The sequence below is a fragment of the Amphibalanus amphitrite genome, unplaced genomic scaffold, assembly GCF_019059575.1.
Source record: "Amphibalanus amphitrite isolate SeventyFive unplaced genomic scaffold, NRLGWU_Aamphi_draft 000701F_arrow, whole genome shotgun sequence".
NCBI lineage: Eukaryota > Metazoa > Arthropoda > Thecostraca > Balanomorpha > Balanidae > Amphibalanus > Amphibalanus amphitrite.
In genome coordinates, this window is record NW_024882195.1 from 25,435 (window position 1) to 51,911 (window position 26,477).

At 47.8% G+C, this 26,477-nt stretch overlaps 1 protein-coding gene across 1 annotated transcript in view; it reads right to left on the bottom strand.

The window, feature by feature from the left end:
• The window catches only part of LOC122364820 (formin-like protein 5), a gene marked incomplete at its 3' end in the record, with an annotated part of 50,311 nt that extends 25,381 nt beyond the window's left edge, over positions 1-24,930 (bottom strand). Inside the window, exons 1-2 of the mRNA XM_043335577.1 lie at positions 24,615-24,930; positions 2,699-2,870 (exon numbers count right to left, since the gene is read on the bottom strand). Coding sequence (XP_043191512.1) covers positions 2,699-2,870; positions 24,615-24,628 — 186 coding nt within the window. The remainder of the gene's footprint in view (positions 1-2,698; positions 2,871-24,614) is intronic.
• Positions 24,931-26,477: the final 1,547 nt, after the last annotated feature.

Sequence of the window (26,477 nt, forward strand, 5' to 3'; positions counted from 1 at the left end):
CCATGCTACTGAAAGCCCGATTTCAGGTGTTTGACCTGACCTTGACCCGACCTGTGACCTCAAAATTCAACTTTAAAGTACTCATCTGAAGCGTCTCGTCGCGTTCTTTCGTTTGCCGCCTCGTGCGTTTCGCTGCGCCTATTGGTTCTCGAGTTATCGGCTGGGGGCGTTTAACGCCCCCCCCCCCCAGCAAACGGTGTGTGGCGAAATACCCCAGCAACTGCCGGGTTAAATTGTTCCCGACTTTATAGATTGGATGACCAGGAACACGGTTCTGGCATTTATTTTTCATTAAACATCTTAGGCTTCCCATATTCCAAACACAAACTTTCAAATATGTGACGTCACAGCCCAAAATTACCTCCTTCCCCAGGCCACATTACTGTCATCAAGCTGATTCTTTTTACTCTGTAGGCACCACAACAAAGTTCAGACCAAGTTTTAAGCGATTTTTCAATGAACAAACCCATTCAAATCAGAATGACTAAACGAGGTGACGTCACACTAACGGTCGCTCCATGTTGAAGATAGGGCCTTGTACAAGGCCCATTTTCAAATGAAGGGAACGAATTTCTTCAACACCAAGAGGCCGCGGGGGTTGCGACCTAGATAGATAGTGGTTTCTGAACCTCGCCGCAAACTTGGCTATCTCAACTCAAACCCCATGTTAAAGGTGGGATAGTCCCTTTAACGGAAATTTCTGAGTATGAGCGCCGGCCGGCCGACCGTGCGGACGCTTTGGCGAGGCTTACCTATATCTCAGCAACCACTTGACCGATTTACATGCGGTAATTTTTGTAGGGTAGCTTCATTCCTCCTACCAAGTATTGGACTATTCCCGATGCATGTGGGTGACCCCTTATGCACGTGCCACGTGCAAAACGAAGAGGTGTCAGTTTTGTAATTGTTGCAATATCTCGGTAACTACTTGGCCGATTGCGCTGAAAGTTGGCATGTAGGTAGGCACCCACAAGGCACTGCATATCCATGTGCCAGAGTTGGGTTGCTGCTGCACGTGCGCACGTGCAGGGGTCGTTTCCAGATCTCGAGAACGGCTCGACCGATTGCGCTCAAATTAGGTACACAGTTAGGGACCGGTTGGTAGGGTACCGTGCACAAGTCAGTTGGGACCCATTTTGCACGTGCGCACGTGCAGGGTGCCGCTTCCAGATCTCGAGAACGGCTGGGCCGATTGTGCTCAAACTTGGCACATCGCTAGAGACCGGTTAGTAGGGTGCCGTGCACAAGTCAGTTGGAGGTACCCCCTCGCCATTTTGCACGTGCAAGGCCCACCCTCTCGCTCGCTCCGTTAGTCGCCCCAAAAGGCGTTATACTGGTTTATTATGTCCTGAAAGCACCATTCAGCCAATTCAAGCAAATTGTTAGTTGCACCGGCTATTAGAGTTTGTGACCTCTCAGACATTTCTGTTGGCATAGCGTCGGCGAACTTAAAGTCACTACAAAAAAAAAAAATAGCTGATGCTGCATTCGTATCAAAAGGAGCAAGCAATGTAACTTTTAAAAATGGCGAAGCTACCAGAACGGAAGAAATAAATTTTGAATGACTCCTAACGTTTTCCCGCGAATGCGGGATTTCGCATTTTATTTGCTCGTGCTTTATGCGTCTATTTTTTTCAGCCTTTTTCCAGCTTGCCTTCTTATGTTGCCTAGGTGTTGCATAACACAACCACAAGTAGTATCAAATCGTAGCGCACAACGGACGCCAATCACCAAGCCATCATGGTTCACATGTCAGTCTGATAGCGCACGCCCTGTATATGCTCGCACGCACGCATTACGCACCGGCACGGACGCCGCCCTGTTCTGTACTCCCGGGGCGTGTGTGAGCGCTTCATTAGACCGGTGGGCTACTGTATTGTCAGTGGGGGGCTGTGACGGGTGACGAGCCGGCGGGCGGGGCGGACATGGGATTGAGGCAGTGCACCCGGTAGTGTGCGCTCCGTGCCCGTTTTGAGCCTTTTTTGAACGTTGTGCATGAATTATCTCTGGTGAAAACATACGTTTATACCACTTATTTTTACTATAGCTATCTTCCGCCTATCTCACTGATTTTTTAGAGTTATGTTAGAGCACAGTACATTTTTATGTTGAGGCGTTGACGACAAATCAAAATGCCCTTTCCAAGTTCTCTTTGAAAGCTCTCCTTTACACTTCTTCACTATCACCTGTTTTGCGAGGTAGAACGAAATCGGCAGCTGGCAAGGTGACAAAGCGTGAGAGATAGGAAAACGACTATAAAATGCAAATGATCTGAGAATCAGAACGGTAGTTGGTATGCATAATGACTTTATTTGACCTACTGCCTGACAGTTTAAACTCGCATCAATTCCGACAAGTGGACGGCACATTCGCTCATAGCCGGCTGGCCCGAATGCTTTACGGAGAAATCTCAGTGTGATCAGTCAGAAGCCCAGTAGGACCCGTCAGACTGCCAACGATACGTTTTTCAGTCGGGATATCCTATAGCCACTGACAGTGACGTCATAGTCTAGTGCGCCTGGTCTAAAAAAGAACACAATTTTTCCAGGCAGTGATTCGCTCTCGACTTGAATGCAATGTTCGAAATGGCATTTGAAATCAGTATTTACTTTAGATTCGATTAAGTAACGAAGGTATACAAAACATTACACGAATGTGTCACCCTTCCCCACTGCTCCCCCTCAGTCCGGCCACTTACCTCTGTGGGAATTCGCCGGGGTTGGAGCACGCCTCCCGGCATGGCCGGGGGCGGCGGCGGCGGCGGGGGCGGGGGCGGCGCTCCCCCATTGGTGGCCGCTGGTGGGGGCGGCGGCGGCGGCGGCGGCGGCGGGGGCACGCCCACGGGTCCGTCCGATCCCGCCTGACTCTGACTGAAACACAGGGGGACATGAAGTCATCGTACTGCAGATTCAGTCACAGTCACGGACAGCGGTCACTGGGGGTCGTCTGACGCCGGGTGGCGAACTGGGATGTGTGGTGAACTGGGGGGACTGGGGTGTTTGGTGAACTGGGGGAGCAAGGGCTGGGCCTGAGGAACGGGGAACTGATATTGTACGATCAGGTGCGGAATGGAAACACGATAAACTGGCTGTCGGTCAGTAGTTGGTATTCTGACGAAACGAGGTTGCCTCGAGATACCTATTTATATTACAGGAATAGATGGGGACAACTGAAAAACCGAATGGCAACAGACATACCTACACACACAAAAAAGATGAATGACGATTCTTCCTCAGCAACCGCAAGCAACCGTACTGTCACCGTTGTGTGACTAAAAAATTAACAAACGAAGATGTTTATTTAGACGATATCATCTCGATACAGATTTGGAACAAGAAACGCTTCAATTGTATGTTGTCTTAAAAAGCATCAAACAGCTTGCATAAAAAGAAATACATACCGATTCCTCAATCAGGCAATTTTCACAATGTTCGTTACTTATACCGTCATTTCGTAGCTGGTGTGTGACTTGCTGTGACTATGTCCATTGTCGTATGTCCCTGTCCCGTGTGAATGGAGGCGCGGCACTGGGCAGGAACAGCAGAATTGGCCATTGTCGGCTCACCCGGCATCGAGTGCAGTGGTTACAAACACACAACCATGGTCGTGGCAAGAGTTCGCTCCAATTCGCTGATATTTGCAACCTGACGTGTCGCGCAAATGACGCACGAACTCACGGTTTGAAGGCCGTGCCGACGTGAAGAACCATATCAGCTATTTTACCATTGCAATGGGCTAAAAAGGTATATGTACATAGAAACGTAAGTCGGTAGGGTTACATTTGGGTAATTTGGTGATGGCGTATCGCTTTAGTTTCTAATTCTACGAACAGAAATATGAAAGCAATTACTACGTGATTATGATTGGCTCTCTTTTTCTCTTCTACCCGATTCCTGTCTCTCCTCACAGCTTCTCTTTCTTTCTGTTTCTTTACTTCATTATCTCTTTTATTTTGTCTAAAAAAGAAACATAGGTACGTAAGAAAACGAGTAGCTATATACCTACAGAGAAATTATCTGTACTCATACCTATCAGATAATGTACAGCAGCAGAGGAAATAGAGGACATCAGCCTCCGATCCCATGCTGGACCTCCGGCCATCTCTCAAACCTCATACTCTGCCATCATCCCTTGCAGTTGCATGATACCTTGCATGATACCCCACCATTTCCCACACCAACAAACTGTACCTACACATGGGAACTTTACCGCATGTTTATTCATTAATGTTTCCCCGCCCTCACATATCATCCGCCCTCACCCGTTGCCTAGCAACCAATGACGTCATCACTGCAGCACAAGCCATCAACCCTCTTCATGGTTTCTTATCGTACATTCAGACGCCGCCGTCCATTTCAAGGTTGGGGTTATAACCGGCTAAAACGCTGCAAATACCGTGAACATGTCCTGATCTGGCGATACGGTCTGGAAATGTCCGTTAGCGGTAGTGTAGCTCGTTAACATTGTCACATGCCAGAGCCGAGCGATATGGATCAACATTGAGGTGAAACTGTCGTCCAGACAGTCTGGGATCAGGGGCGGATCAAAGATGGGGAGAGGTGACAGTGACTGATGGGTTTATACTAAAGGGCCTGGAACTGATGAAATGCAGCATCATGCACTTATGGACTACTGGGTCTAACAGCGAATACTAGCAGGGACTCTCGGGCTCAAAAACAATATTTCTACAAAGCGGCTTGATTTTGTTGTCTGCTAACCGGCGTAACTTTCTTTTTTTCTTGCGTGCAATGCCCATTGTCCGCGTAAGGTATGACTGACTTGAGGCGCCAATTATAAAACATGTTGAATATAGGCAAATCAAGGGTAGAGTGGAATAATATGGCTAGCCATAGTAACAATGCTCGTTTCCTAGCCTGTTGCCACCCCTGCAGCCTGCGTTATCGACACCCAGCCCAGTGAATTTTTCACCTCTAATGAAATAATATCCCGTAACTGGCACTGCGGATATCACACACGTCGTCTCAGACTAGATCTGAGCAGATATGACAAGTAACAACGTCACAGCCTGGCTTGGACCAATCTGAGGTGTCATCTGGGGAGGCTCCTCTGATAGGAACGTCTGTCTTCCGGTAGGGCTCAGCAGCTTATGACGGAGACATGTGCTCTGTGCAGGAGGGATCGGCACGCACACACCTGGAGCTTATCGTGGCAGATACAGACACGGTGATGTCAGTGCCATTACGACCTTTACGTGCACAGCCCCAGACTGTCACTGTTTAACTTGTTTGCCAGATAGTCCTGTCAGACCGCTGTCACATGTAGTTCCCGCACTTCAGGATCATACCTGGGACTCTTTATGGTGCCTGTCTTCGACCCCATGTCACACGTGTTATTTACTGCACGAGACCCTATGTGTGACCATGCTGTGCGTCCGTCATGTCACCCAACGCGGTCCCACGTGTCATCAACGGGTTTTCAGAATTCACGCTGCCCCTTGCAAACCTCAAGGCCTGCTCACCAGCACATGTGTCCCCTATGTGACCAAAAGTATTCCGGGGATTAGGGATATATCCCTCTATGACCATGTAATCCGTACCACGAGTATATATCGCATGTGATGGGTGAGTACTGAGTACTCGGAGTACTCGGAGCCGCTGGCAGCGTGCCAGATTAATATACCGAGTATGACAAATGTCGCACGGAGAATAGGGATAATTATGAAAGAAAGGATGTGATAATATGAAAATCGCTGACGGGGGAGGCGCGTACTGTTCGCATAAGGTTCAGGGATACGACATCTGTGAAATGTATGTAGTTACGTTTTCAGTTAGGCCACCATCGCCTGTCTGTTCGTTTCAAAGCTGACAATAACCTCACCTTTCTGCTTTATTACATGCTGTGGCAAACATTGGCGCATACTAGTTACATATCATCAACTGTGCTGATGAACCCGTTGGCAATGAATTGCCGATCTGAATAGTTCTTAGAAAAGCTTCCACCGGTACTTACAATGGTGAATTGTGCCTTCTCTTGCGTTTTAGGGGAGAGTGGGGCAAAGCGGCCACCCTAACGCTTCTCACGATGCCAACGCTTGATTTTTAAACTTGGAAAGATTCTTTCTATACCAATGTGATCCCTATTAAGTTGCCTTTTATTTCAACTGCGTTTTATTTCCGAAGGCGTTCACATATGAAAGATATTGACAAAACTTTAAACCTATGCATATTGGCCACTTTGCCCCATACCCTGGGGCAAAGCGGCCACCGGCGTCTTCTCAAGTCCTGATATGAGAAACAAAATAGTTGCCTCGTGTACGACTAGGGTATTTGATGGTGACAAGGTTAAGCGAGGATGGATGTTTACCTACTTTATCATCTTCCACCTGTAGGTAAACAAAGAAAGGGTTTTAATGAAAATAAACATTTAGGTAATTGCATTATTTGGTAACTCATGCAACTGAAAAGTGGCCAAGATGAATGCATGACGACACATTTGAATATAAATAATGTTTTTTATCCAGATGGAAGCAACTTATGGCCAATTGGGGGGTGGCCACTTTGCCCCGGCCACTTTGCCCCGCGCATACCGTCCGAGGCAAAAATATTCCAGCTTAGCTATTAATGGGGTAAAAAACATTAAAATTGGTAGAATACATGTACGATAACCATGCAATGCATGGACAAGAACGCTTATAAAAATTCCAAACGGTTATGGAATAACATAACATTTAAAAATTGTAAACATAGTTGGTAACCTGGCAAGAAATGCTTTTCCGTGTTTCACAGAACAATGGTGATGGGCCTGAAACCCCGGTCTGGCTCATTCGAACGACCGTGAAGAGAAGTATAATTGGAAACCATAAATTGGAACTGACGCCAGCTATGAAGGGCTTAAACGATGGGTGGCCGCTTTGCCCCGGGTGGCCGCTTTGCCCCACTCTCCCCTACTTGTTTTTGTTGTTTGGTCCTTATCGTATCAGCCCATATTAACCCGCGCCCCGCTGGGCTATTCAGCCATACGCGCCCTGCTGGGGGGGGGGGGGGCAGATTCTGCCCCCCCCTGTCTAACTTCCGAACCGATGGTCGTAGAAAGACGGGGAAAACGGCAATCGAAAGCTCTCAACAAGGCGGATCTAAAGAGTCCAATTTTTTTTGCTTAAGTAGGTCAGAGGTCAGGTCAAGGTCAGGTCAAGGGTACAAAATGTAAGTTTCTACAGTATCGGCCTTGCACCGTAGTTGCCGGAGAATGGACTGAGACTGATTGCCCAAAACGTGTTCTTAGACTACCAAGACAATATTCGTTGCATACAATGTCATTCAAAGGTCAAGGTCAAGGTCAGGTCAGGTCAGGTCAGGTCACCAAAAACAAAATATAGAAAAGGGCATGTGCGACACATGTTTTATGGGTCATTTTACTCATAGAATTCAATAGGCACACTCAATAAGTGATATGGACCACCTCTGGATGAATTTCAGGTCGAGGTCAGGTCAAGGTCAGGTCAAGTAAGGTCAAATTTTGAAGTTGGTTGTTAAGGCCTAAAAAGGTGTCTATCTGATGCAGTTTTTCACGGCGAATCGAATGGTGCTATGTCTGTTTCCGTACGAGGTCTAGAACTTCCAAAAAAAAAATCATTTTTTTAAATTTTTGTTTGTAGTGACGTCATAAAATTTTGAATAACTCCCACATTTTTGAACCGATTCTTCTAAAAATTAGTATATAGGTGCACATAGACTACTTCTCTGACATATATTCCGGTTTTTTCGATACACTTAAAATTTTGGATTGTATCATAATTTTCCCAAAAAAGTAAGTTTTTGGAAAAAAATGGGCCAAAATCCAAAATTGTCAAAAAACCGAGATAGCCATTTGATAGACAAAGTAGAATCACGTATAACCTTTTTTGTTACGTCTTGATTCCTTTAAAAATGAAGATGTGAGCGGCGTTTGAAATTTTGCCGTTTTTGAGGCAAAAATGGCGAACATGACGTCACTAAAACGTCAATTTCTCAAAAATTTTCCGACGGATTTCGCTCAAATTTTCAGGGAACGTGTCAAATTGATGTATGATGAGGTACTGAAAGTTTGACGTCGCTGCCGTAACGCGTTTAGAAGTTATTGGCGAAAAACGGGAGGGGGGCAGATTCTGCCCCCCCCCCCCCAGCGGGGCGCGGGTTAATCGGCTCGCCTTTTGCATGCTTGAACAATGAACAGACAAACAAAAACTTACAAATTTAAGTCATATCTGTGATCGTAAGATAAAATCAACTTTCAAGCATAAACACGGCCACCGATAAATGAAAAGTCGCAACAATCGCTAATATCGTGTAGCGATAGTATGTTTGCGCATGAAAATTAAAAACCAATAGGCATAGATAACATGATATATTTTTTTTATAAATCTAGTCCGAACCTTTTGATGGGAAGGATTCACAAGGACAGAGCCACCGCTAAGCGAAACTTGTTGCGATGACCCTGCCTTCTACCCTCCGATCGCGCAATTCCGATTCTATGGCAGAATTTAGAGTCCAAAGTTTAACCCTCGCCGGCACAGGGGGGGGGGGTTGATGCAACCCCCTTCCCCTAAGGTTTTTCGCGAATAACTCGCGTAAAAAGCGGCCGATCGCGACGAAACTTTCAGTACCCTCGCATTGATCAATTTTACACGTCCCCTTAAAATTGCATGAACCTGACCCCAATGACCTTTCACCTGTGACCTCTTTTCCGTGACCATGTTTGGCCGAAATCGCGATTCGGCGTATGTCGGCTCGCATTAGCCGCGCGTTTGCAAGCTTTTCGTGGTTTCAAACGTTCAAACATGTGATTTGATGTTGCTCCCATACATTAGGGTGGGTGTCAAGGTCACCTGAAGGTCAGGTCAGGTCATTGACCTTTGGTGACCTCGGGTGACCTCGGTTCACTTTTTCGAGTTTTACATGTTTCTAGGCTAGTTTTTGGAGCTGAATTCGAATTTACCAACCAGTTGAACATTTACGAAGTAGTTTTGGTGCCTTCGTAACATGTTACGAAGCTGTCAGAGGCGGTTGACACGTATTACGAATACCCGTCACAACCCCTACCGGTTGACCTGACCTGACCTGACCCGACCTGGTCTAAATGCTTAAAAACATCACCTCTGATCAAAACTAACACGATATTCGTGATCGGCACCCCGGAAAACCACATAGCAGCCACACTCTACGACTTTCTAACAGGTCCCGATTTTCCCGGTTTTCGGGTCATTGTCCTGACCTGGAAGGTCACCCAATGACCTAGGACCTTAAAATTGGGTATCATCGGCTTCGTCTCGTGACGGGCAACACGCTCGTTTTTCCGCGAAGCTCTAGCTTGATCAGCGGCCAAACGCGATGGGGGGTCGTACCAACCCCCCCCCCCCTTGTGCCGTCGAAGGACGCAAAATGGCCTGTGCCGGCGAGGGTTAACGTGCGCACAAAGCCGCGCACGGCCGGTCACCTCGCTGACTTCGCCTGGCTACGGCCTGTCACCAACCGCAACCATACCTGTCAGGAGGCCCATAAATGTCGAGCGCCCGTCGCGCTTCGAACCCGAACTGTCATAACCGGGAACGCGTGCTCTCACCACGCGGAGTCCAACGCTCCAACCAACTGAGCTACGGGACCGGCTTGAGGTACGGGACCGGCTATATGTATGCGATAGGTTTATCGTTATTTATGCCAAAGGCTGTCAAATCATTGCCCGAATAAGACACGCTAGCATGTCCTATACTGTTGGAAAGATATCCGAAGGACTAGCCGAAAAGATGCTTTTATTTTTATTGCAAGTTAAACATCTTTGAAAGATTCAGTATCAGTTAGATAATTGGGTTACCTACAGTCGCTAACCGATCACGATATCCTTGGTTTAATTCGTTCCACTAGCCACTCACAGTATGTTTATTCCGGCACTCACATGATGCTCAGTATGTGCGCGGTGACCCCGCTGTCGCTCGTCACCTTTTTACCGGGCGGCGCACTCTCCACGAGGGCCACCCCGCGACCCTGGTAGGCCCCCAGCAGGTCACGGTACAGCGAGTAGGCCGCGTGGTGGCGCAGACGCGGGTCACAGAGGTCAACACTCTGGGACATCGCCGGAGGTCAGCAGAGGTCACCGGGGGTCACCGCGGGTCGCCGGAGGTCACCGGAGGTCACCACAGGTCACCAGATGTCACCGGAGGTCACTTCAGGTCACTGCAGGTCACGAGGGTAGCAAGAATCCCTGTAGATCACCGAGGTTCTCCGGAGTCGCTTAAGATCAGGTTACAAATCGTCGCCAGAGGCCACCGAGGGTCAACGGAGGTCAGGGCAGGTCACCCCAGGTTCCACAAGTCACAAGTTGCAACTGGAAGTCACTTCGCGGGATCTTAAAAATCGACTTTCAATTTCATGGTGTGCATGAAAAATCCACTTAAATACTTTCGCCGGTGCTTATGTTCGCCAACAAGCCCACTTGGGTCTCTTTCTCCTAAGGCACTGATTCACACTTCTCACACCACCTGTGTGAGAATTCGTCTCGCCCTCGGCTCCCACCACGTTTCTCACTAGACCCACTCGGTCTTTCCTCACACACCCCTCGTCCCGGCCGCTCGCCGACTAAGCCCGGCACCCACCGGGCGACAGGAGCCGCGCCGGTCAGCCCGGGGGCGGGTCCGACACCCGCTGTGACGTGGGTGAGTGACGTCACCGCGCGGCCCGCTGCGCCGGCCGAGTTTCTAGCCGTGTTTGAGCGAGTGGGGAGGATTCTTCTCAGCAGCGGAGGTATCCGCGGCGGCGACACGGGACCACCCACGCGGGAAGGTGGAGAGAAACACCCCCGTGGAGAGATGAAATAGAGCCGCTGGGGTCAGTGACCCAGTCACCCAGATTCCGATCAAAGGGTCAGATCATGCCAGACCGGACGTCGACGTTGTTTTTGTATTTGATGATCTCTGATTCACAAGGAAGAGATCTGGGGGTTATTTTGGGAATGGTTGTCTGAATGACCGGAATGTCGCCCGGGACCAAATCTGACCTGGTTATCCGCTAAGGGAATGTCACACTCTGAAATCCTGTTCGCCAGGGAGCTATTCTGCGGCTGTCATCGGATTTTTTAGCTTTCTTTGGTGAAAGAAGTGGATCGAAGAGAAAAAAGTAAACAAAACACGACAGGTATGTCCGTTGGAGACGCGAACCAATGGTAAGCGCGGCCATCTGTAAAAGACTCCGATAATTGAAATACCATTTGATGACTCATACTGACATGCGGTTGGTATGCTATCCCGCGCGGGGCTGGGGTCTCCAGCCGAACGCGCGGGGCTGGGGGGTAAATTTTACCCCCCTGTTATCTCCCGAACTAATGGTCCGATTTGGAAAATTCAAACGCCAATCGAAAGATCCCATCACGAACAACTAAAAACATGTACTTAATTTTAAGTTTGAGGTCAAGGTCAAGGTCAGGTCAAGGGTACAAATTGCAAGTTCCTACAGTATCGGTCTTGCACCGTAGTTGCCGAAGAATGGAGTCATGGACTGAGACTGATCGCCCAAAACGTGTTCTTAGGCTACCAAGACAATATTCGTTGCATACAATATCATTCAGAGGTCAAGGTCAAGGTCAGGTCAGGTCAGGTCAGGTCAGGTCACCAAAAACAAAATATAGAAAAGGGCATGTGCAGCACATGTTTTATGGGTCATTTTACTCATAGAATTCAATAGGCACACTCAATAAGTGATATGGACCACCTCTGGATGAATTTCAGGTCGAGGTCAGGTCAAGGTCAGGTCAAGTGAGGTCAAATTTTGACGTTGGTTGTTAGGGCCTAAAAAGGTGTCTATCTGATGCAGTTTTTGACGGCGAATCGAATGGTGCTATTTTTGTTTCCGTACGAGGTCTAGAACTTCCAAAAAAGTCATTTTTCAAAAACATTGTGTGTCGTGACGTCATAAAATTTTGAATAACTCCCACATTTTTGAACCGATTCTTCTTAAACTTGGTATGTAGGTGCACATAGACCACTTCTCTGACATATATTCCGGTTTTTTCGATACACTCAAAATTTTGGATTTGATAATTATTTTCCCAAAAAAGTCAGTTTTTTGAGAAAAAAAATTGGGCCAAAATCCAAATTTTTCAAAAAACGGAGATAGCCATTTGATAGACAAAGCAAAATTACGTATATCCTATTTGTTACGTCTTGATTCCTTTAAAAATGAAGATGTTAGCGGCGTTTGAACTTTTGCCGTTTTTGAGGCGAAAATGGCGAACATGACGTCACTAAAACGTCAATTTCTCAAAAATTTTCCGACGGATTTCGTTCAAATTTTCAGGGAACATGTCAAATTTATGTAAGAAAAGGTACTGAAAGTTTGGCGGCGCTGCGCGCCGCTGTTTTTGAGATATTGCAAAAATTCGGGAGGGGGGGTAAAATTTACCCCCCCAGCCCCGCACGGGCTATGATGCCTGTAGGCAAGGGAGGGCGGTGCAGTTGCTAGCTCTCATTGCTATTTATGGAAAAAGATAAAAGTCAAAGGTCAACGTGCTTCGATATCTATTGGAATCAGGCTTCAACAAAAAGAAGAACAGCTACAGAGGTGACTTGTCCTTTTTTAACAGAATGTGATGTCAGTTATGAATCTTGTAGTCATAAGAATGTGTTGACGTAAGTTGTACTTCACTATGTTTACTAATCAACAACAAAAAATATGGAATTCATTACCTACTTCATGTAGGTAAAGATATGAAATGATAGCTTCTGAATAATGGACTAATGTAGAGTGTAAAACACTTTTTCAAAATAAATTTCCGTGACTATGTCCACCTCTTGTTTATTTCAGCGTGTGAGGTGTCAGCATGAAAAGTGAAGGCCTGCTGCGTCCATCCAGTCGATGCATTGACTGCGGTTCACATTTTCGTTCCCAGTCCCCCGCTCCTCGCGTTGAGCGCTGGGGCTGTTCAGGTCACTCAGCTGACAGCTGACCCCTGACCTTTGACGGCCGGCGTCCGACGCAGACACAATACCTGAGGTCAGGGGTCAGGCGGAGGGAGGGGGGCCTCCAGCCAGCTGACAACGCCCGCATGGGCGGCTCCAGGTAAAAGCTTCAGGGGTTGCAACAACGATAAAGAATTCATTGATAGCCATTAAAATAACCACAAATGTCATGAGTACCGTTCGAGTACCGATATAACCGTTCGAGTTTTGTGCGTGGAAAAGTCCCAATGATCTGCTGCCTGTACCCACCCCTGGCACCCTGTCAGCAGGGTTGAGGTGTGGCCTCTGCCAAGAACGCACCCGCGCACCAGAGCTGCTGCTTTGGAGTGTTTATCCAGGCGCTCAGCAATGTTTGACGGGGAGCACCGGGCGACTAAGGAGGTCGATTTGGTGAGGTGGTGAGAGCGGCTTCACTCAGCCCTGTGACATGATTTCAAATATAGGCATCGTAAGAATTTTCACTTAGAGCCATCTGGCGCGAAGAGAACTGGTTGATGTTGACCCAATCTTGACAGATCGGCACTGCACCTCGACAGATGGAATACGAAAGTGTTTGAACTTTGAACAAACATCTGTGTTCCCTCGACTCCATCTTCCACCTGTCGACTAACGAGTCGGACCGTGGATTGCAGTTGCATTTCCCTGGATGTCGGCTGGTGTTTTTTTTTTTTCAATGCAGCGCTTCCCTACCAGATCACAAAACGAGTTGCAAAACTGGTCAGTGATATAGAAAAGCTTTCACTTAGAAAAACTACACTGTTTGCCTTATACAAACGCTTTTCACGCTGAGGTCGACATCTTCGAACTTAATAGCGCCTACCTTGAGGGTCATCAATTTTGTCTGGATTTCCCAGACCATTTTGCATATTTCACAGCAGTTTTCCCTCTCGCCTGCAACACCCCAGCTGCTCCGTCCAGCCCTCTCCCCTCTGCCCCTCCCTCCCTCTCTCCCAACCACACGCTCATAACTCCTTTCCCACAAACCGCGCCCTCTGTCTGCCTGGACTGCAGTGTCGGACGGAGCAGACGAGGACTGACCTCCCATGACTCGACTGACCGAATGTTGCCAACAGAGCCACCGAGCCATCCGCTCAGTCATCAATGGCATATACCGTGCAGGTCATGGCACTATTTCAAAAATGTTTGCCTATAGAATCGGTAAATATGTGAGATAGTTTATTCGCTGAGGCTAGATGACGTTTGAAAGCAAGAGTGGCTATTTACTCGATCAATAAGCTGTAATTCATACTAACATGTCGCTCATGTTACTTCAAATTTCAATCATACATATAGACACTGAAGCAAACACATGCAAACTACTCAAAAATGAATTTGATTACAAGAAATGTTAAAATAATTTCGGTACCAAATATATCGTCGCATGACTCCGAACATGACTCAAGGTATGACTCCAGCATTCTCAGCCCACATGACTCGCCAAAAGTCCAGTGACGTGGCTTTCCACGCGGCCTGGCACTGGGACCGACTCACAGCTGCCGGCAGACGGTCCCAGAGGAGAGAGCAGGGGAGGAGGAGAGAGGGAGGGAGGGACAGCTGGGGAGCGCTGCAGAAACCAAAAGCAGCTGCACTAAGAACTAAATATGCAGATTTTAACCCACTGGTCCCCCGTTACAAGTAACCGCAGGGAGAGAGAGAGTTGAGAGTTTCACCGCGGAGAGTTGCATACTTTTTACGCACATGTGAGATTCTCTTGATGCTCTGCCTTAATTTATTGGTGGTCAAGTATGCAGTGCAGCTTTCACTCGGTCATGGAAATATTGCATGTAAGTGTGCTTGCACTCATCATTATATACGCCCTTTTTACCACGCAAAGCTCTCAGTATCTGGTCAGTAAATTGTGGATCATGGTGCAAGCGAATTCTCACAAATAGCAAGTTTTCTATGAACAATGACAGCTAAAACACAAAATCTGCTCTATCACATGCTGCATTTTCTTACGATTGATAAGATGACTCACACACTGCACAATTTGCATCAATGTTGATGTGTGTCACTGTCAGAGGCGGTTGTGCTTCCCTCACGGGCCGCCGGCAGTGTGCAGACGGGCAGCCCGTCCCGTCCCGAGCCATCCCCTGCGGTATCGCCACCCGCCAGGGCCGGTCCACAGGGGCGCGGTGCGGCCGGTCGCGGTGGACAGGGGAGGGAGTGTGATTTGTGGCCCACAGAGCGGAAATATCGCAGTAATGGTACGCGTGGCCAGGGCAGGCCGGAGTGATGCTCGGCTAATCACTCATGGAACTGATTAAATATTGGACAAATCCGAGCGTTTTTGTCGATGCTATTCACTTATCATCTTTTACAAAATTACTTTTCCTTCAGGACGGGTATCTGTACGTGTGTGGCGCATTCAAAATTTCCGTAGTCTAGTTGTTTAGTTCATAGTAATTTGTTGACAGTTCTATTCAAAACAAGCATTTGCAACATTATTACATGCGTGAACCTGAACACGATTCGTCAAGCATGACAGCTAAAAACAAACAGCCGTCAGGGTTTAAAGACAACCATAGTAAGTCATCTTAAGAATAAGCACAAGACAGAGGAGAAGACACATTTTAAATTCGAATTTTGATTAACACACTTCTCTGCATTTCTGTAGTCTGCACGCCATTTTTGTCCAGCTCCTTTGCTTTCAGTCACTGTGCGCGTGATCAGTTATCAGATCACTCCTCGTTTCCATACGCGCCTTCCCAAACTTGTCACCAATGTTAAGCGCTTCTTGACATTCCCATTGTCCAGAACCCTTCGCATCCGTGAGCACTCGAAATCACCACAAATCATCCAACAATCATCACAAATCACCTCCGCAGATTGTCTCACACTCCCCACAAATCATATTCCATACGGCCTGTCCCCTCTGCTCCTCACGTCCTTTTACGAAATATCTGTGGCGCCGCAAAACGGTGGACAGACAGCTAACCAGCCAGCCAGCCAGACAGACAGACAGACAGACAGACAGGCGAGACTTTCTCCGCTCTGTCTGTGATATAGTAACGGCCCATCACCGCTGTGCGGAGTGGTCACAGAGGTATGTCGAACGACATTCCTTCAAATGGGGCTCTGGAGTAATGAGTCGATGAGTCATCGAGGGGTGAGTCACCGCCAGCTGCCCACTGGGTCTGATCTGTGCGGTCAGCTGGCCAGCGGATTAGGTCTACTAAACGATCAGCTCCGCTGGCCAGTGGGTCTGGTCTGGTCTGGCTGGTCAGCTCAGCCAGGCGCCAGCCACTGGGTCTGGTCTGGTCTGGCTGGCCAGCTCCGCTGCCCACTGCACAGTGGTCCAGTAACGGGTTCAGCCGGAATAGAATGGTTAAGATTCCAAGCAGATGACAGGCAAACAGGTTTGAGATGAAAGTGAAACTTCGCTGAGAAGCTCCGAAGTCGCCGGCGTGACTTCGAGAGTGTTCATTCGCAATGTTCATTCTTGTAATCCGCCTATTGTCGCATAGGTATACACAATTTCATAAAACCATACATTTAGGTACATATGATCTGTTATGAATCGTTCTTCAACATGCATAACGAACATAGATCAAAAGCTATCCTACCGTAATTTTTCCTCAAACAGAGTATCCCTTGCGCTGGATATTAGATAAGGACGCCCCTCTTGGTCTTCCCCGTCCCCTCCTGAGATGCCCACACCCATGCATCAAACTCTCCCCGGTCTCTTCCCTCCCTCTCCGGCTATAAAGTGCTGATGGGCGCCATCTTGGTCGGACCTTATCACCGAGTACCGGAAATACCTATACCGCGGCTCCCGCGACCCTGCTGAGACTGCAAACGGCAGGAAACGGGCCAACACCCGGCCGTGGGACGCCAGCTTACTCAACCGCTAGATAGCCAGGTAATGACATGTTTTAAAAGGTTAGAATATTCGAAAAGGCAGCAGATAGGTAACAAAAAAGTGAATCGACTTTGTGGAAAATTGTGTATGTCGTGCGTGCACGAATGGAGGTTAGAACTTAAATTCCAGATTGGTTCCAGTTTTGTGGATCATACTTCACCGCAATGTTCATTTGCACGTTGTCTATATGTAGTTTGCTAGTTCAAATTCATTGAAAGATGATCTTTGATAACGCTTCAAAATCCAGCTACAAGTATAATATAACATAATTGTGTTTGACCGTCAAGAAAGGAGCAATCAGAGCTTCCCTAGTACCCCAGTACTATTCCCTATCCCAGAGAGATGACCGTAACTACCTGGGCCCTCTGGTCCCAGTGGCGCGGCGGTGCGGCGCTTCGTTTGAAGTTCCTCCACCCTCGCCGGACCCAGCCCTGGACAACCGCCAAAGAATGTGGCCGACTCAGCTGGCTACCTACCCCTCCTCCCACACTGGGTCAAACCTGGGGGAGGGAGGGGGGCTCAACAGAGCAGGGAGTTTATTAGCTGATGATGCGCTGATCGCAATTGGTATTGGTAGCCGTGCTAACATTTTAATTGCCAATTCGAGTTGAATCAGATTAAATCACACACAAAAAAAAACTAGAGCAAGGAGAGTTCTGCATCTTTGGACAATACTGAATTTGAGCTATGCATTGCTTAGTGCCTTGATTTTTTAAAACTTCTTTTATTGTTACATTCATCGATTTGTTTCTCTTTTCTTCATAGTACGTGATGCTGCAGCAGGGAGCTAGAAAGCTCACGCACAGGAGTGTCAGTATTTTGCGATGGCGGTTCAGCTAGTGTCAGTATTTCCGGTCCGGGTCTCACACGGTTGAGTCACTATATTCCAGTCTGTCACTGGGCACACAGTCAGACGGGTGTGGCTGATTCAGAACTGGCTGGGCTGGCAGAGGAGATCTAAGCTGGCGAGGGTGAAGCTGATTCAGGATGGAGAACAGTTCAGTGATGAACTCATTTATCATTTATATCTATTAGATAACCGGATTCGACAATGTATCAAACAACTTTCGAATTTCTAACGAGCATGTGAATTGTACAGCACCCCAACCGATCACGACGGTTGGGGTGCTGCTGCACGTGCGCACGGGCAGGGGCCGTTTCCAGATCTCGAGAACGGCCGGGCCAATTGCGCACAAATTTGGTAAACTGCTAGAGACCGAAGAGAAGGGTACCTACTACCTACCGTGCACATGTCACTGCACAAGCCAATGGGGACCCAGTTTGCACGTGGGCACGTGTAGGGTGGCGCTATCATATTTCAAGAACGGTCGTGCCGATTGCGCTAAAATTTGGCACCCCGCTAGAGACCGATTAGTAGGGTGCCGTGCACGAGTCAGTTCGAAGTACCCCCACGCAGTTCCGCACGTGTAAGGTTCACACCCTCTTGCTTTTGCGCTGGTCGGCTTCCATGATGCAAAACAAAGTAATGCGTTTTAATGTTAAGTGATGAGCGTGACGCGTGTATACAGTTACCTATCACTCTGACTCGACTGAACCAGTTATCCGGCTGAAGAATGAAGGAAGATACTATATGTGTAAGTTGCCGGACGGCAAGAAGCGCTTTCAGTTTGTGACAATAATACAGAAGTATGCACTTAGCGGGAAGCCATTTTTACAGCAATATTACACATCCTGACATGGCTGGTTCGCTGGTATTGTGGCGTTGATACAGCGCGCGCGCTGATTAAAGAACACACGCAGCACCTCGCGGTGCCTCGCTGATCACAGCGATTATATACGGGCAACTCATACTTACTCGTAGTGCGGTCAAATATCATATAACTTCTGGCCGCTGTAAGTATTGTGAAAACAATAAAGGCATCCACTTAACCCGCGCGGGGCTGGGGTCTCCAGCCGAACGCGCGGGGCTGGGGGGGGGGGGTAAATTTTACCCCCCCCTGTTATCTCCCGAACTAACGGTCCGATTTGGAAAATTCAAACGCCAATCGAAAGCTCTCATCACGAACTACTAAAAACATGTACTTAAAGGGACACTCCCACCTTAACATTAGTTTTGAGTTGAGATAGCCAAATTGGTGGCCATGGCCTGCAAATACCGGTTTGGGCACTCACAACATCGACAAATGCTTTAATTCGGAGATATGGAATTTCAAACTTGCAGTTTTCGGATTCTAAGGGGCTAGTGCATTGGTATGCCCCCTTAGAATTTGTGACGTCAGCGGAGATCTAACGATTTTTAAATCTTTTACTAAAACGTTTGGTAGCACGCGGTGGTATATGCTGCTTTGCGCGCAACAAATGCCGCACTTTCAAATAAAGTCGCTAGGAACAGCGGAGATCCCAAAAAGTAAACAAAAGTAAATGTCTAATATCTTGAAAACCGGTGAATATTTTTCGATGAAATTTGGTAGATTTTCGTTTTCGCTCTTTCTGAACCGAGCGACATCACTTTCGTGCCAATTCATTAACTTTTTTGAAGGTGGGAGGGTCCCTTTAATTTAAAGTTTGAGGTCAAGGTCAAGGTCAGGTCAAGGGTACAAATTGCAAGTTTCTACAGTATCGGCCTTGCACCGTAGTTGCCGAAGAATGGAGTCATGGACTGAGACTGATCGCCCAAAACGTGTTCTTAGGCTACCAAGACAATATTCGTTGCATACAATATCATTCAGAGGTCAAGGTCAAGGTCAGGTCAGGTCAGGTCAGGTCACCAAAAAACAAAATATAGAAAAGGGCATGTGCGACACATGTTTTATGGGTCATTTTACTCATAGAATTCAATAGGCACACTCAATAAGTGATATGGACCACCTCTGGATGAATTTTAGGTCGAGGTCAGGTCAAGGTCAGGTCAAGTGAGGTCAAATTTTGAAGTTGGTTGTTAAGGCTTAAAAAGGTGTCTATCTGATGCAGTTTTTCACGGCAAATCGAATGGTGCTATTTTTGTTTCCGTACGAGGTCTAGAACTTCCAAAAAAGTCATTGTTCAAAAATTTTGTGTGTCGTGACGTCATAAAATTTCGAATAACTCCCACATTTTTGAACCGATTCTTCTAAAATTTGGTATGTAGGTGCAAATAGACCACTTCTCTGACATATATTCCGGTTTTTTCGATAGGCTCAAAATTTTGGATTTTATAATGATTTTCCCAAAAAAGTCAGTCTTTTGAAAAAAATTTAGGCCGAAATCCAAAATTAAAAAAAACGAGATAGCCATTTGATAGATAAAGTAAAATTACGTATAACCTTTTTTGTTACGTCTTGATCCCTTTAAAAATGAAGATGTTAGCGGCGTTTGAACTTTTGCCGTTTTTGAGGCGAAAATGGCGAACATGACGTCACTAAAACGTCAATTTCTCAAAAAATTTCCAAAATTTTTAAAAAAAAACGAGATAGCCATTTGATAGATAAAGTAAAATTACGTATAACCTTTTTTGTTACGTCTTGATCCCTTTAAAAATGAAGATGTTAGCGGCGTTTGAACTTTTGCCGTTTTTGAGGCGAAAATGGCGAACATGACGTCACTAAAACGTCAATTTCTCAAAAATTTTCCGACGGATTTCGCTCAAATTTTCAGGGAATGTGTCAAATTGATGTAAGAAAAGGTAATGAAAGTTTGGCGGCGCTGCGCGCCGCCGTTTTTGAGATATCGCAAAAATTCGCGAGGGGGGGGGTAAAATTTACCTCCCCCAGCCCCGCGTGGGTTAACCCGCGCCCTGCTGGGGGGTGTTTGAACACCCCCCTTGTGGTTTTTCGCGAATATCTCAAAAACGGCAGCACGGAGCGCCGCCATTTTTGGTACACTTTATCATACATCAATTCTACACATGTTGTGAAAATTTCAGACCAAGGTCATACAAGGTCAGGTCACCAGGTCACTTGAAGTGACCTCACCTCATAAAAAGTTTCAATGTCTGTCATAGCTACACCGAGTGACCGATCGCTTTGAAAATTTCAGCGATTGCTAAGAGCAATAGCATGCACAAAATGTATATCTCAGAATTTTGCTATCGATGACCTAAGGTCAGGTCAATTTTGCGACCTCCCCATTATAAGTCAATGGGAGAAAATTGAAATGCGCCTCTTTTGGACAAAAGACATTATAAACACTCCCAAACACCGAATTACAAGTGGTTTAGACACACTGAACATGAAAATGGTGTCCGTGACCCTTGTTTATGCCCTGAGGTCATCTTAGGTCACGAAAGGTACCTAACAGTTTTTCGCAAATAACTTTTGACAGAGGCATGCTAGAGCGATGAAAACGCCTTAGATGTGTTCAGCTTGACGATAGGGATCGACTGATATGCAACATGACCCTTTCAGGTCAAGTCATGACCTTGACCTGAGGTCAAATTTTCAAGTTGACCTTTCAAGGTCAACTTATAGTTCATTCGATGCGTCTTGACGAGAGGAACACAATGCCGGTAAAAGCAAGCTCGTACAAGACTTGGATCAAAAGTTATTGCAGAAAAACTGTTTCCGAAAAAATCGGCTATTTTTGCAGTTTTTGCCCCCTGCAGGCAAAACCGTTGACGTTAGGTCAAATAAGAGAGGATTACTCAGAAAGGGCTTTAATAGGGCTATCGAATGCGCTTTTCCGCGGCGCTGTAGCTCTATTGGTTCTCGAGTTATGCGTTGGCTTCTTGGAAATTTTCGACATTCGACGTGGAAATCGGCGAAATTTTGCCTTCAATGACCTCTGGTGACCTGACCTTTGACCTGACCAAAAAATTGACCGAAGTGATTTCGTTATTATTTTTGACGCTCTTTCGAACGCCGCCTTCCGCGTATCGCTACGTGGCCCAGGAGCCGAGTTACAAGGGGGGGGGGTGTTCAAACACCCCCCCCCCCCAGCAGGGCGTGGAAATCCAGGACCCCCAGCCGGGCGCGGGTTAACAGGTGATAAAGCAAATGTTATGAACCAACTATCCAAAGATTGATTATTAATATCCAAAGTAACACATCAACATTTCCCAGTCGGTCCGCTTTGGATAATAGGGAACAATAAAGCTATTGGACACTAAGGGCGGAATTCTCGTAATTTCAGGAATACGTCCAAATTCGCCTTGTTTTGTTCTGCAGTCATAAACATTGCTGGCTATTTTTTATCATTATAAAAACTACCTATTGGTTTCCTGTCCTAGGCAAAAAGGGGTAAATTATCACCAACTTCAAACGCTGAGAAGCATGTGCACCGGGTGTCTTGTTCGATCCACCAGTGTTCGTGAAATCGGCGGCACCTTCGCGGCTCACCTCGAGCAACACGCGTACACCGTACACTATGTCTTTAGACTATGTGCCGTAACATGACTAATAACTTGTTCGGTCGTTTTTGGCACATTCCAGGGTACCTGAAGTTTTGTTCCGATTGCAATCTATTGCAACGTACAACAATACCAGACAGCACAGTGTCCGACATTCCATTAAAATGCGTCACTTCCATTCAGGAATGCGTCACGTTCATTCAGGAATGCGTCACTTCCATTCAGGAATGCGTCACGTTCAAATGTTGTGACTGCACAGCGAGGAAAGCCAAAATAATTTCACTGACAAAAGAAAATGGGAGGGCTTATGAATGCTGCCTACTGGTCCTTGACTTCAGTAACGGTATGGCGAAGTGAATAGGTAGGTACACAGCACACAAAATATTGCATTGTTTATTGGTGTGATATACACTACTAATTTAATGAACATTTATTAGGGATTCTTAGTGAAAACCTAATGCAAGCTTATCCCGATACATCCGCGTCACCTTATCGTGGCATTTGACATTCGCCCGCCGCCCGAACGGAATGATGCTTTGGCCAAGCACCAAAAATTCGCCAAACCCTGACTGGGTTTACGCCAAGGTTCTGTGCCGACTGGACTGGCAATGCGCCAAGGGCTGGCTCCGGATACCCGGGATCGATGAGTCATTTGCCAGATGGTGGATTTGTCATGTAGTGTGAACTTCACCATCAGCGTGCAGACTCCTGCTGATTTTGGGTGGAAATCGTCGTGTGGGTACTGGGTGTGCTCATTGCTGGATGTCCGATGTGAAGCAACATTTTCAGCAGCAGGTTGTCACGAACTTGGAGGACCGTTCGAAGCCAATTCTTGACCCGAAATCCAATAGACGTAATTCACCTATCCGTGCTTCTATCCTCAGGATACTGAAATCCTTCTCCTCCACGCCGCAACCCCCCTCCGGGCTGGACAGGCAACTTTATCTCATGCGGGCTGCTCCCTTGGAGCGGCACCGCTGCTCCCGAGGGAGCGCACCCCGCAGCCATGTACAGTGAGTGCCTTGGGGCTGGGTGGCCTGTCCTCTGGACGGGCTCAGCCCCGGCGACTCACTAGGGTGCCTGCCCAGACCAATGTCTCCCCCTAATTCCTAACATCCTTCCGGCTCTGCAATGGTCTTGTCGACCGAAAGGGCCTAACCCAACAAAACAAACAAACAAACAATAGACGTAATTCCAAACTGGACACTACCACCGATGGTGACACGTTCGCATTGGCTGCGCATTCGAAAATCTAAACAGAAAAGAACACGTGAGGCATAAAATCTCAAAAAAAAAATCACAAATGAAGGAGTGTTTAGTAGTGACGACGACCTAATAAGTACTGACTAAAGTATTGCATAGGTACTCGCGCAATGGCGGATCCAAGGAGGGAAGGGTGGGGGCGTTGGGGCTTCTACCCCTCACACAACATCCAACATTGACGGAAGTTACCGGTGTTCCTCGCATGGAAAGAAAGCTTAAAAACCAAAGAAAAAAGTTGGTTGTTAACCGCGCAGAACGACAAAAGGAAGTGAAATTCAACGATTCTTTTTTTTGTAAATTGGAGAAACCATTTGATGAAAAGGTATACCCACCCTGTATAGGTATTGTCTCAAACTCTCCTGAAACTACCATAGGTACTTGACACACACTATGACACATTCCAGCAGCATTGTCCCGTATATTTTTATCTCGCAGACGGCAGAACGGTAAAGTTGGCAGCGTTTTAGCGGTCTCAGCAGCGGTGAGTCACATCTGGCCCGGGCTGCCAACTTTGGCCAAATAACACCCGGGGCCAGGTGGTGAGGTAGCTGCTGGAGATATTTATCGATGAAAGAACCGAGGTAGAAACGCGAAATGAGCGCGATCACAGAACAAGTCCTCTACCTGTCGCCACGTTCCTGCGTGACTGAACTGCCGCACATGCCTGATCCTTCACCTTGGAACGAGTCCTTTTCTCCGGGAACGCAGTTGCAAGGTCAAAAGTGTGAATACAAGATGGCCATTTAGCTATTTGGGAGACGCGCATTGTACAGTCCACAGCACAAGTAATGTGGGGTTTCAGTCATGGGTATGTTCTGCTTCTGAAGCTTAGGAACGATTAGCCAGACTACAGTGAAACTTTGAATGTAGCTTATATGTATCGTCACCCTTGCAGCTGCAACTTTAGCTATTGACATCTTCTTTTCGATCACTCCGCATTAAACAATCGCCAGTCAAAGCCAACCGTTGAGATTGGTAAAACCCTACATTACTTTAGCGGTGGGCTGTACATACATACGGGCGAGACTGATGAACAAGCAATAATCGGATTCCCATGGTCGGTAGTCTAATGATATAATATAAAATGTGTCAATTTCATGCGGATTTCAGCTTTCACCTCAACTTCATGATAAGGACAGAAAACAAGCTGTACTCCCGCTATTCTGCATGCAATGCTGTGTCTTACGCCGGGTCTGGTGATATCCCACGAGCTATGATGGAATCCGAGAATCCAAGGGAAGTCCGCGGACATGTGAACTCACCTGCCGTCTTCCATTGCGCCGGCTCCTGGTGGATTCCGGACTCCGGGACTTGAGGACAGTCCGGACTCCCTGACTCAGGAACCTTGGACTCCAAGCACTGAATCCAAAGGCTGTCTGGACTCTGGAGCTTTGGACCTTTCAAGATCGGTGGCCAAACTCCTCGCGTTTCTCACTCGCCCCTTTACTCACTTCACTCGTCACTCGCTTCACCTCACTCGTCGCTACGCTGAACCTCTGAAACCACTCTCCGCACCACCCTCACTGCCTCGCGCCGTTTCGCGCCGGTTTGTTCACGCCTATCTCCGCTGGGTCCCGCTCTCGGGCTGGTCCAATGGTTCACTGACTGACTCGCGGGATCCGGTGGAGGCGCAGACCTCACGGACACCGACTCTGGCTCGCGTCGACACCGACTCTGGCTCGCGTCGACACCGACTTTGCCACCGGCGGCGGCGGCGGCGCGCCATCGGGCCGCCTATTTTTGGCGCCAACAGCCGGCGGTCGGCGCCAAAACTGGGGCGTGTTTGACTCGACCTACAGAGAGCTGAGGTGGCCGCCTGACCCGCGAGCCGGGCCAGTGGGACTGCCGTGACGGGGCGCCCTCCGCAGAGCGAGGGCCGCCTGAAACCTACAGGGCGCCCTCCGCAGAGGAAGGGGCCGCCTGAACCTACAGGGCGCCCTCCGCAGAGCGAGGGGCGCCTGAACCTGCGGGGCACCCTTCGCAGAGGAAGGGGCCGCCTGACCAGTGCAGTGGGGCCAGAGGGACTGCCGCGGTGGGACGGCCTCCCGGCACGAGCCTAACATCCGTACGCCTGACATCCACCCGCCTGATATCCGCCCGCCTGATATCCGTTCGCCTGACATCAGTCCGCCCGGCCGGGCTCTGGTCCGCCTGAAGAACGTTTTCCGCCTACCACTAACCATCTATGTACTTCGCGCCCCTCGTTTTTCGCCCATCTTCTCTCAGCTGCATGCGGTTCATGTTGAAGGGAGGAGAGTTCTGTGGAGGAATTGTGAAGGATAAAACTGAACTTTTTACGGGGACCAGATATTGTACTGTTCCCCAGCCCCTGCAGCTAAGCGGTTGGAATCCCACAGGCCACAGATTCTCTTCAACTGTTTGTCAATTGTCACATGGTGGTAAGTAATGAACAGTGGACACTTCAAACGTGCATCAGAGTTTTTTCGTGTGTATATTTAAATTTAAATATAACTACAACGTCATCCAAAAGAATCGGCGAACAGCTATGAGCTGGATGAACAAGATACTATAAGGCAAAGAGAAGGATAAGGATAGGGAAGATTGGATTAGGTACAGATCTGTGGGTGCTGCTGCTGCCTTAGCGTGGTGCTGTACACATCAACAGTCAACAGCATCAACAACAGCATCAACAGCACAATCAGCAGTTCAGGAGGTCGCACCGGGGTCCTACAACAGAAAATGGTAAATGTTCGGAATAATGTAATTGATATAAAGGAGGGTGGCGACTGGCGAGCCATCCTTTCAGGCACCTGTCAAATAACCTGACGACTTCACAGCAGCTCTGACAGTCTGTATTCTGACGACATTAAACCTAGATATCTCTCAGTGATAAGAGATCATACTGACTCAGAGACGCAAGTCAGTCGCGCCGTCAGTCATGCCGCTCCTCGCGGCCTAAACCAACATGTTTCCTATCACGCACCGCTCTACCAGACGGGGCTGGCACGCTGCCCAGCCCCCCCCCCCCCCCCGGAGCGGGGCGATCGCCTGGGGCCAACTAGGTCGCCAGGTGGCCCACTTCCTTTCCAAGGTCACCTCAGTACCCGCGGCGCGTGCGGATGGAAAATGAGAGGTAGGAAGCAGACAGCAGGGAATGACTGCGA